Genomic DNA, 13178 nt, shown 5'->3' on the forward strand with positions numbered 1-13178 from the left:
TGTGTACAGGGTTAGACAGTAATCCAGTTTCATTCTCTTACATGTAGCTGTCCAGTTTTGCCAACACCAGCTGTTGAAGAGGCTGTCATTTCCCCACTGTATATCCATGGCTCCTTTATCATATATTAATTGACCATATATGCTTGAGAGCTTTCTAACCCTTTTATGTCAGCTGCTTCTTACAAATTTTCTCCTAATGTTTTAATCTGGTCAAGTAGTATATTCTAAAAAGGGCAACAAATTTTGCTTTCATTTCCTCCAAAGGGCAGGCTGAAAAATATTTTGTGACCTTCATATTTTCAGTATTTAAACAGTTTAGTAATTAATGTATGCAATAAATACCCAAATGCTCCAGCAACCTAGGAAAGAGCTTGCAACTCTCAATGTGAACCAAATTTGCCATCTGAAATGGATTTAATTCTCAAACAGTTCTGTATTTGGGGAACAGGGAACAAAAACATCTAGGAGTCTTCTGTAATCAACTGCAAATGATATTGTGGCATTAGGCAAATGGATGATTAAGAGGAAAGGTATATACAATAGACATTCTAATTCAAGGGAGACATCTAGGGCTAGTCTTTTGAAAACCAGAACTCCCTGGGAGGTGTTACCTCTATCAACTTTCCTTTGGATCTGCTAATTTGAGCCCATCTTACATTATATCCATACTTGTGCTTGTGGATCTTAAGGTTTGTAGCAATTTCAGTAGAATCGATTTGTACTGGGATTGGTTTTATGAATCTAATTTAAGTTATAAGAATCCACAGTTTGAATATATTCTCTAGGTTTTGGTATATTGCTCCTGGTTTCTGTAATTCAAAGTAGGGCTTAGGACATTTCAGCTTTTTCTCTGATGTGTTTATGGAAACAAGATACATCTTTAAGCTGCCTACCAAGTATATTATTCACCTTCTCTCCTTTAATGGAAGCAATTTGAAAATTTCTATGTACCCCAGATTTCACTATGAGTAATAAGAAGGAGAAGAGCAAATTAAAATATATTTCTCTGGTTCATTCATACATCTGACAGAAAGCCTTATGGACACTGATGACTTTTTAAAGCAACTACATCCAGGTTTAGAATAGTAATAACAACTTTCTTGTATGTCTTCCATATTTGCTGTGCTTATCTAAAACATTCATTTTTACTTTTACACAGTAAAATCACACTAGATCTAGACAGATGGATAGAAGGAAGTAATAACAATTAATGCCCCCCCACAACTTAATTAAACATGAGTTACCCATACTTACAGACTAGTTCTAGGGTTCAAGATAAGTTGAAAGCTTTAAACATTACTTGAATTGCTTGTGATGGGAGAGTAGAGGCTACCATCCCAAGAAGGGAAAAGGCAAAGACTTGAATATAGCATTTGTTCACTGACAACTAAGGGTTTTCAACTCTAATTTTATTGTAGAGCCATGAGCTTTGGTTTTTGGCTTAGAAAATTCTTACTGTCTTAGGACACCTGATGAAATTAAAACAGCTAATGATAATACATTTATGACAGTGGTTCTTATTTTTTTAGTGTTTCATAAATCCTTTTAAATGTGAAGGGTAGTATGAATATTTTCACCAGAAAAATGTAAACACACAAAATCAGGAATACAATTCTGAGAAATTCCCTGACACCTTGACATAAAATGAGGGACTTCCGAAATTAAAAGGGGTGCTACTCAAAATCAGGTCAGTTGTAAACTGGTGCTGCCCTGAGCAAACTGCATATATGTTACTTCACCTTTAGTGCACAGGGGAATTCATAGTTCCAGATTAAGATCTCTGAGGATGACTAGCCAGAAATTTAATTTACCTTTCCTTTTCATAACAAAAGGCACATTTACCAAAGGAAAAGAGTGTTAATTTTTAACTGATACTGACATTCATGAGTAAGAACTGTTAAAACTGCATTTTAAATTTACAAACATTTACCTTCACGGCAAACTCCATGTTTGTGGCTTTATGTATACATCTCTTGCAAACAGAGTAGGAGCCAACTCCAATGTCTTCTTTTACTTCATATCCATCAGTAAACTGAATACTGTTCCTGTGCAACTGCTATAAACACAATTAAAATTGACAGAGTTCCATAATGGTTTTAGTATTTTATAATGTGAATATGTTACTCAGCATGCATTGTTGATGTTAACTATAAATATAAATATCAGTAAAGGTAAAAATGATCTTTACAGTGTTTATTCTTGTACAACTGCAATTTTATTGTGTGTCTACAAGAAAACATACAGCAAGAACTATGTCTTTAAAAAAAGCTTATGTTAAAGAGAAAAAATGGAATATGTATGACAGAAAACACAGAGCTAGTTAAGGGGCCAACAGCCTTGCCTACAATGGAGCCCATTTCACTCCCCAATTGGCTACAGGTCTTTGAAGTGCCTTTGCAAAAGGGGAGAAGTTTGAAACCTTTGGTATGAAAGATTTAGGAAGATTCAGAATTAGAACATTTGGATTCTTGTCTCAGATGCACCACTTGAAGGCCGTGTAACCTGGAACCTGTGTTTTCTCAGATTATAATGGTGAGGATTGAATAAGGTAACATATTTGAAGGTGATACCTATTATTGTTTTGGACTATCAGTAATCATGCCCTCCCTTCTCCACCCTCAAGTCATAGCTTCAATACAACTTCCACTAAAGAAGCCATTAATGGGTTAAGGACTAATAACAGCAAATTACTGGTTCCATAAACAGACTGAAGGAAGTTATGCTGCCTTTGGCTATACTGATGGGCAATCTCCCCGGCCCCATTGCCTATTAGCTTTGTATGGGTTAAAATTTGAATTCTGTAGAATACATGTATGTTTGCAATTTCTATCATAGGTACCAAAGTCATAACTTAAAACCTTGCCATACATCACATGCTTGTCATAGTATAAGGGACAGACTATTTCAACATGACTTTGTTCAAGAACCAGCATTTAAATTGATTTTCTAGAAAGTGGAAAACAAGATGAATGACTAAGGAAGAAAAGTTCAAAGCAAAAGCAACTTAATCATCAAGCAAATTCAAGCACTAATCATACCCTAAAAAAACTCAGTGGTTCAAAAGATATATCTGGTTCCCTTTATGATTAGGAAGATAAATTAAAATTATCTTCCTATAAGATGGGAAGAAATAAAACCTGTGTTCCTCTAATAACATTTAATGTACTAGGTCCAGTCTCTTGGTACACACACACACACACACACACACACACACACACACACACCCTAAAAACCTGTTTCTGTGGCTTTTACCTCCCTTTTCTCCAACTCTGATAAACAGATGGGATAATGAGTAGGAACACCCCAAGGCAGTACCCATAACCATTTCTTCCTAATGACAATGTGGGTTCCAAACGAACAAGGACACAAAACTTGGAAAACTTAAGATTTAAGTTCTTTCTTATTTCTTTCATGTTTCCATGGCAGAGGCTGGCAAACTATATAGACTATGTGCCAAATCTGGTTCACTACCAGGTTTTCTATAAAAACTTTCACTGGCACACAGCCATGCTCATTCATTTAGGTAGCATGTATGGCTGCTTTTGTGCTACAATGGCAGAATCAAGTATTTCAACAGAAATAATGTAGCCTACAAAGTCTCAAACATTTATTATCTGGCACTTTACAGAAAAAGTCTGCTGACCCCTGTTCTAAGGCATCAGGGAAACAGGAGACCTCAGTTCATCATAGCTGGTCTGACAGAGGCAGAAGATGAAAGAAACTAGGCCTGATAAACATTTTGAGGTGTAAGAGAAGGGAGAGACAAGATGGTGGTAATTTTTCTCCACTCTTTTAGAATTCCATTTTCAGGTCAGATAGGTATCCAGGATTCTAGTACATGCAAACTTTTCAAAGGCATATGACAGGAATTTCTATGATAATATCAATGATATAAAATATATTTAAATTAAGCTGCTCACTTAAAGTCAGCAAATCAAATTTAATCTGACTATTCACACAATGAACTATATCTTACAGTATTTCAAGTTTATAACTACTTAGACATTAATTAACTCACCTGAACAATTGAATGCACACCAACTGTCTGCATTGCTTGGCTTTCATCATCTGAGGTAATAGCAACAAAACTAAACCCCCGAAAAAGCTGATGTGCATTAGCACTAGGTGGAATGCCAGGTGAATCTGAAAAGAATTATAAATTACTAAGAAGGTAGTTACTTTGAAAATTAATTCGGGAAGAATTATGGATATTATGACTTTTCTCACCTATCCTGGAATTCTACTTCTCAGGCACCAGTGGTTTCAGGATAACTTAGTGAGGCACTGTATCAGAGCTGCCCTGATGGCTTATGTTTTTTTTTTTCTCCTTCTGATGGCTTATTGCCATTACCACTCTAACATTTTAGTTCTTCAGAGGTCAGAAAATAGCTAATTCATTGAAGAATATAATAAATAAATGAATTACTGGGTTAATGTTATTCTAAATTAGCAGTGTCCCAAGAATTTCCTGCAGTGATAGAAATTTTCTTTGTGCTATCTAATTTGGTAGCCAGGTAGCCACTCACCACATGTAGCTACTAAGCATTTAAAATGTGGTTAGTGTGATTGAGAAACAAAATTTTTAATTTTAATTAATTCAAATTTAAATAGGTACATGTGGCTGCTGGCTACCATATTAGACAGTGCAGCCCTAAATGATAACCTAATAATGCTAGGGCTTCTGGTTAGGGGGAGATACAAGGTTGACCTACAGGTAATTTAGAAGAAAGGAATTAAGTCCAGTGGCTTCAATATATAATGTCATAATCTGGAAATCTAAACTACAAGTTAAAAATTATTATATTTACATACCTATTTAAGGATCAAAAAGAATTTCTAGGATAATCATGGTACATAGTAGTCCTTAAAATATATTTTAGGACATGACAAATTGTTATTCAAATTACTTAAGTGGAATCTATTGGCATCAAAAATAGAAAAATACTTTTATAATATAGTTAATATTCATTACAGAATAAAAGTATAATAAATGTGTTATTTATAAATATAAACATATGATTAGGCATACTAATATTTATAAACATACCATAAAGGCTAATGGCAAGCAAAAAACAAATAGGCAAATCTACTTAAATATCAGTTCTGCATAAAGTTCTTTTTAACATCAGCTTGATATTCTCAGCAGTATATATTGTTAAGTGAATTGTTAAATCAGTGTGATAGTACTATACTGAAGACTTCTGCTAAGAGAACTTATCTGGGCAGAATACAATGTAGAACTGCTCTATTCTCAGATTTTCCCTCTATCAGGACAAACTGTATTGAGAAAGCAAGGTAAAACATTACCATATATCATCAATTCTATGCATATTACTGTGTTGTTTTATGTAAAAGTTTTGTTCAAATATTAATCCAAATTTCCAAGACTGTCTTATAAAAATAATAAACACCCATCAATGTTTAATATAGACTTAAGGATTCTAGCTGGAAAGCTTTATAGCAAGGTTTGAATGATGTACCATATGGAAAAGGTATACAAGTACACTTTGCTTGTCAGTGATAAACCTGGGGTCTGGTACACCTACATGAGAGTATAAGAGTGCAAAACACACATTATAAATATATACATACTAATTAATGAAATGCAGGTTACTATTTCAAAGATTACTCCTTTATAATAGTCACTGTTTATGCAGTTTTAGGGTAAAGCATGATACAGGACATGAATCATTTTAAACTTATCACGCCATATATAAAGTTTAAGCTATGTCTAGGATTTGAACCTTTTATTTCCAGAATGCCATCAAATATAGAGTCTTAAAGAGTACTAATTACACTGAATTTCATGTAAAAATGGCTTGAGGTACAAGACAAATGCTGGGCATAGAAGCCACAGGGCATTAATCTGCAAAGAAGTAAAAAGCTAACCTTTTCAAAGAATATTGCTTCTCTCTCACTTACCAACTTTACATTTCCCTGTATGGACCCAGAAGATGACTGGATAGCCAGAGACGGGTAAGATTCCTCAAGGGAGGAACAACCTAAGACAGGCACAGTCGCAGGGGGGCCATCAGGTGAGAAACTGGGGATCAACAGAGGTGAGGCTTAGAACCTCACCCCCCCTGTTTTGAGAGAAATCTTCTGCATCCGTGGATGTTTTGTTGCCCTTGTCTAGCTTGGATTAATACTTAGTCTATAGGCACACACCTGATCATCTACATTTGCCCTCTTACAGCACTAAATTATGTTTTCTACCTTTATCTTGCATCTACCTACCACTTCGGCATTTTATTAAAAAAATAATAATAATAAGGGAGAAATGTGGGATTCACATATAAATCAAGTATAAAAATCAAACAAATAATCATATCTGACTTGATTGTTTATAGTTCATGATGCGTGATCAAAACTGAAAGTTTCTGTGATATGACTGCCCTTGCACTGTTCACCATGTAAGAACTTATTCACTATGTAAGAACTTGTTCACCATGTAAGAACTTGTTCGTTATGCTTCAGAAGATTGGAGACTGTTGAGAATTAGGCTTGGGGTTGATTAATGATTGTGCATTGAGTCCCCTATACAGAATTTTATTGTTGTTAACAACCATTTGATCAATAAATATGAGAGATGCCCTCTCAAAAAAAAATGGCTTGAGGTAAATAAATGCACAACCAAATACTTTCTCCACATAAATAGTACCAAAGCTTACCATAATTTACTTTAAAATTTCACAAGGATCTTAACTGCTCTAAAATGTAAAGGATTTACTAATTATCTAGTGACAATGGCAGGAATACAGTATGAAGGGGGAAATATAAGGATAGCATAGTTACACTGGAAAAGGTTTTCTGATCAAACAAGAAAAAAAATTGTCTTATATTTGGGTTTTCACATTTTCCCCTGACCTTTGGGAGTTTTTGCAGTAAACTCAGGATCAAAATAGAAGGTATCTTCAGGCCTGCCAGTTGCAGGTTTAAAAGGTGGGTGAATTTCTCTTCTGTACAGTTTCTGGAGGAAACAAAGAGAGACTTAGACATGTGTTAACTATAAAAAATATTTCAAGCAAGTTTTCATTGTATACTTACATTCCAGTCTATTGTTGAGAAAAACAAGTGTCTTTTAATTTCTTCAACTCCATCTGGTCCTGCGCCTATCAAAAATTTGATGTTTTTTATTTTTATTTAGTGGTAATTTTATTTCAAGGAGAAATACATGCTGTTTGTTTAGTCTTTGCTTTTAATACTTAATCTAATATCCCACAACAAAAACAAATATTCACCTATCCCCTAAAAACAAACGCCAACAAACACACAAAAGAAACAAATTAATTTAAGGTTTTACCTAATCTGTTTGCAGGATTTCGTTTGAAAAGCATTCGTAAAAGACTCTGGGCTTCAGGACTCAAAAACTGTGGCATCCCAAGTTTGGCTCTAAATAATAAACCCACATATTAACATTTTAATTTTTGGAGGTATCTGTGTTTTATTTTTAAATTTCTCAAAATTAAACCTTTTATTTTAAGATAATTATGGATTCACACTCAGTTTTAACAAACAGTACAAAGAGATCCTGTGTACCCTTTACCAAATTTTCCCCAATGGTAATATCTTGCAAATCTGTAGTATATGATTATAACCAGGATATTGACATTGAAATAATTCACTGATCTCATTCAGATGTGTCAAGTTTTAATTACACTTGTTTTTGTGTGTGTGTTTGGTTCTATGCCATTTTAACACATGTAGGTTCCTTTATTCACCACCACAGTAAAGATACTAAACAGTTCATCACCACTAGGATCCCTCACATTGCACCTTCATGACTACACCTACCTCCCTCTCTCATTCCTCATCTCTGGCAACCATTAATCAATGCTCTATTACTCTAATTTTGTCTTTTAAGAATGTTATGAAAATGGAATCATACTGTATGTAACCTTTTTCCACTCAGCATAATTCCCTTGAGATTCATCCAAGTTGGTGTGTACAGTTGACTCTTGAACAATGCAGGGGTTAGGGGTGCTAATCCCTCATGCAGTGGAAAATCTGTGTGTAACTTTTGGCTCCCCCCAAACATAACTACTAACAGCCTACTACTGACTGGAATTCTTACTGATAGCATAAACAGTTAGTTAACACGTATTTTTTATGTTTTATGTCTCATTTACATTTCTTTTAACTGCGAATGATGTCACGTATGGTCTGTTTGTGTGCATAAGTTTTGATAAATTTTAACTCTTCAGAATATATTTGTGTATATTTCATGGTAGTAAATGACTGACTAGCATCTACATATATTTTATGCATTTATGACATACATAACTTTTTAATTTTTTTTTATATTTCTAGGCTATGCAGTTTGTGAATTTTTTCAAAGTGCCACAAATCTCAAAAAAGTTTTCCAACATATTTACTGAAAATAATCCATGTATAAGTGAATCCATGTGGTTCAAACCTGTTATTCAAGGGCCAACTATATATTAATAATTCATTCCCTTTTATTGTTAAGTAGTATTCTATGGCATGGATGTATCACAGTTTATTCATTTACCTGTTGAAGGTCATCTGGATTGTGTTCAGTTTTGGGTTATTACAAATAGAGGTGGCTATGAACATTTGTGTATAGGTTTTGTGTGAACACATAATAGAATTTAGTCCATAATCTTCTAATGAACTGTTTCATTTTTTGGAATTTTGCAAAAAGCACTACTGGGAGAGTAAGATCATCTGAGCCTTACTTCTGGCTCTGTTACAAAGTACTTTGTGACCTTGGGAAAGCCAGTTCCACTAGGTCTGTTACCACTTCTTACACAAGGGGATTGGATGTTAGATCAATGGCTCCCAAACTATAGCCCTGGAACCTTTTTTCAAAAGGAATTTAAGAAATCCAACATTTAAAAGTGCTAAAAGAATGTGTGCTTCATATGCCTATTTTTCTGTCCCATTTCTCTTTGATAGTTTTGTAGGGAAGCAGAACTGGTGGGAAAGGGGTCTGTGGCACAGTCTGAAAAACACTGGACTGGATGAGCATGAAGGTCAGTTTCAGCTATAATATGTAATTTTATTCTTTTTCCCAACTACAAATTAAGGAACCCAGTGATCATGTAAGTATGAAAACAGAGCTAGGGAAAATGGTTAGCAGAGAAATTTCTATTTTAGAAATAGATCCATTTATTATTCAGCGAGTTGTTATTGAGCTACTATGTGCTAGACATTGCTTAGTGTTAAGGATACAAAGAGCCCCCCAAAGTCAGGGGAAGACAGCCCCCCAGTCAGGGAGGGAGATGGATACAGATAACCCTAGTACATTAAGAGATGAATTCAGAAGGACACATGGAAAGAGTGCTAAAGGAACAGTAGGGGATATGTAATTTAACATGGGAGATTGTGGAAGGCCTTAAATGCAATTTAAAGGTTGGGAATTTACTCATTCAGTATCTTCCCAACATTTTACTGAATAACATCTCTCTTGATACTCAGCAATAAAAAATTTCATGATCCCGCTTTGTGGAATGCTATCTATTATATCCCCATTGGAGACACAGAATAAAATACATTGCATACAAAAGGTGAGAAATCTAGAGTAAAGAAATCAATATTTTTCTTAACATTTTTTTCCAGCATCTCTTCTTCAGAGACTACCTAGTCACATCTTGTAGAATTAGGGTTCTCTTGAACAAATCTAGGGAAACACTGCCATATTAGGTAACAGGGATATAGCAGAGGTCTTACAAACAGTGAACTAACATGACCAGATTTATTTTCAAGAGGGTAACTCCAAGTGTAGAATAGAATGATCTGGAGTGGGAAGCAGGGATAGGTAGTAGGCATTCTACTTAGGAGCTTGGTCCAATAGTGTTGGGTAAGAGATCACTGTGGTCTGAGAACTGCAAGTAGTGTAATGCAGAGGAAAGGCTGGGACACTGAAATATTTCTGAGAGTGAATTTGGTGAATAACTGCATATGCAAGAGAGAGGAAGAACTCAAAAATGATTTCCAGGTTTTCTGGCTTGGGAAATAGGGTGCATGGAAATTGGGAATACAAGAAGAGAAAAAGAAGAGCAAAGAGATAAATTTACTTTGAAAATGTTAAATCATGCATGTCATCTGTTTTGGGAGAGCCACTGCAGTTAAATAAATGTAAATACAGGTCTGGTGTCTCTAAGTTAATGTAAGAAAGAGTGATCTGGAAGTAATTTAAATGTTTAGAGTAGTTATAGGAAAGACTGAGGAAAGCCAGGACAGTGAATGCAAAGGGGAAAAAAGCATATCAGAGATGGAACCCTTGGGGAGCAGGAATACTTAAAAGATGGTCGGAAAAAGAACAATTTGGGAATTATAAATAATGAATGCAGGAGGAGCCAAGATGGCGGCGTGAGTAGGACAGCGGAAATCTCCTCCCAAAACCATATATATTTTTGAAAATACAACAAATACAACTAATCCTAAAAGAGAGACCAGAAGATACAGTACAACAGCCAGGTTACATCTACATCTGCAAGAACTCAGCACCTCATGAAGGGGGTAAGATACAAGGCATGGGCCGGCAGGACCCGAGTGCGCCCCCCACCCCAGCTCACAGGCAGGAGGAGAGGAGTCGGAGAGGGGAGGGAGTGGGAGCCCAGGACTGCTAAATACCCAGCACTAGTCATCTGCACTGGGAGAGCAGACACACATTGTGTGGTGTGCTGGATATTAGGGAAATGGAAGAGTAAAATCAGCGAGTGGGTCCGCGGAGTCTGCGCCCCTGGGATAAAAGAAAAGCGAGTGCTTTTAGAAAATCTTAAAGAGACAAGGGCCTCACAACTGGATGGCAGCATCCCAGCACACTCAGCTCAGCAGCTGGGAATCCCGGGGAACTCCAGGCGCCCTAACCCCCTGGGTGTCACCGTAGCTCTGAAGCCCCTCACGGCAATAAACAGCCTCCCATCCATTCCCCCTCCAGCGCAGCCCCACCATAGCAGGGGAGTGGCCGCGCCCACAGCAACCACCCAGAGCCTCCTCCGCAGCCGCCCGGGCCAGACTCAGAGGCCCCGCTGGCGCGCAGCAGCCCAGCACAGAGGAAGCGGGGACAAGGCACGAAAGGTCGCTGTTCTCGCAGGAGAGCACACCCGGCGCACCTGCATCTCCCCGCGGGGCTCTGGGCTGCCCCGACAGCTGCTCCACTTGCGGCGGCACAGGAAATAAAACCGGAAGCTGCTCCCCGTGTATGGGACATTGTTCTCCCAGCTGACACATGATAGACTACCTCTATCACCATAACACGGCAGAAGAATTTGATCCAGTCCAGAATTACCCAAACAACCCCTGAGAGGAAGCCTGGGGAGATAGATTTAACCAATCTTCCTGAAAAAGAATTCAAAATAAAGGTCATAACCATGCTGATGGATCCTCAGAGAAATATGCAAGAGTTAAAGGATAAAGTTGGAAGGGAGAATACAGAAATAAAACAGTCTCTGGAAGGACTTAAGAGCAGACTGGATGAGGTGCAGGAGGCCATTAATGGAACAGAAATCAGAGAACAGGAACACAGAGAAGCTGAGGCAGAGAGAGATAAAAGGATCTCCAGGAATGAAAGAATATTAAGAGAACTGAGTGACAAATCCAAAAGGAACAATATCCGCATTATAGCGGGTACCAGAAGAAGAAGGGAGAGAAAAAGAGACAGAAAGTGTCTTTGAAGAAATAATTGCTGAAAACTTCCCCAAACTGGGGGAGGAAATAGTCTCTCAAACCATGGAAACTCACAGAACTCCCAACACATGGGACCCAAGGAAGACAACACCAAGACATATAATAATTAAGATGGCAAAAATCAAGGACAATGACAGAGTATTAAAGGCAGCCAGAGAGAGAAAAAAGGTCACCTACAAAGGAAAACCCATCAGGCTATCATCAGCCTTCTTAACAAAAACCTTACAGGCAAGAAGAGAATGGCATGATATATTTAATACAATGAAACAGAAGGGCCTTGAACCAAGAATAGTGTATCCAGCACAATTATCATTTAAATATGAAGGAGGGATTAAACAATTCCCAGACAAGCAGAAGGAGAGGGAATTTGCGTCCCACAAATCACCTCTACAGGATTTTAAAGGGACTGCTCTAGATGGAAGCACTCCTAAAGCTAAATAGATGTCACCAGAGAAAATAAAATCACAGCAAACAAAGCAGACCAACCAAATACTAACTAAAGGCAAAAAATAAAATCAACTACTCACAAAAGCAGTCAAAGGAAACACAAAGAGTACAGAATAAAACACCTAACATATAAAGAATGGAAGAGGAGGAATAACAAGGGAGAGAAATAAAGAATCATCAGACTGTGTTTATAATAGCTTAATAAGCGAGTTAAGTTAGACAGTTAGATAGTCAAGAAGCTACCCTTGAACCTTTGGTAACCACAAATCTAAAGCCTGCAAGGGCAATAAGTACATATCTTTCAATAATCGTTCTAAATGTAAATGGACTGAACACACCAATCAAAAGACATAGAGTAATAGAATGGATAAAAAAGCAAGACACATCTATATGCTGCTTACAAGAGACTCACCTCAAACCCAAAGACATACACAGACTAAAAGTCAAGGGATGGAAAAAGATATTTCATGCAAACAATAGGGAGAAAAAAGCAGGTGTTGCAGTACTAGCATCAGACAAAATAGACTTCAAAACAAAGAAAGCAACAAGAGATAAAGAAGGACATTACATAATGATAAAGGGCTCAATCCAACAAGAGGATATAACCATTACAAATATACATGCACCCAATACAGGAGCACCAACATATGTGAAACAAATACTAACAGAATTAAAGGAGGAAGTAGAATGCAATGCATTCATTTTAGGAGACTTCAACACACCACTCACTCCAAAGGAAAGATCCACGAGACAGTAAATAAGTAAGGACATAGTGGCACTGAACAACACACTAGAACAGATGGACCTAATAGACATCTATAGAACTCTACATCCCAAAGCAACAAGATACAAATTCTTCAGTATAGCCCACATACTAGGCCACAAAAAGAGCCTCAGTAAATTCCAAAAGATTGAAATTCTACCAACCAACTTTTCAGACGACGAAGGTATAAAACTAGAAATAAATTGTACAAAGAAAGCAAAAAGGCTCACAAACACATGGAGGCTTAACAACACGCTCCTAAATAGTCAATGGACCAACGACCAAATTAAAATGGAGATCCAGCAATATATGG

General features: G+C 36.8%; 1 protein-coding gene across 5 annotated transcripts in view; it reads right to left on the reverse strand.

Annotated features, from left to right (window-relative positions):
• The window catches only part of RPS6KA3 (ribosomal protein S6 kinase A3), a 123038-nt gene that overhangs the window by 28562 nt on the left and 81298 nt on the right, over nucleotides 1-13178 (reverse strand). For all 5 annotated transcript variants that reach the window (XM_057495925.1, XM_036912838.2, XM_057495923.1 and 2 more), the window contains 5 exons: nucleotides 7304-7392; nucleotides 7048-7112; nucleotides 6868-6970; nucleotides 4019-4143; nucleotides 1931-2056 (listed from right to left, as the gene is read on the reverse strand). In XM_057495925.1, coding sequence (XP_057351908.1) covers nucleotides 1931-2056; nucleotides 4019-4143; nucleotides 6868-6970; nucleotides 7048-7112; nucleotides 7304-7392 — 508 coding nt within the window. The remainder of the gene's footprint in view (nucleotides 1-1930; nucleotides 2057-4018; nucleotides 4144-6867; nucleotides 6971-7047; nucleotides 7113-7303; nucleotides 7393-13178) is intronic.

This window comes from Manis pentadactyla, chromosome X (genome assembly GCF_030020395.1).
Source record: "Manis pentadactyla isolate mManPen7 chromosome X, mManPen7.hap1, whole genome shotgun sequence".
Classification (NCBI taxonomy): Eukaryota; Metazoa; Chordata; class Mammalia; order Pholidota; family Manidae; genus Manis; species Manis pentadactyla.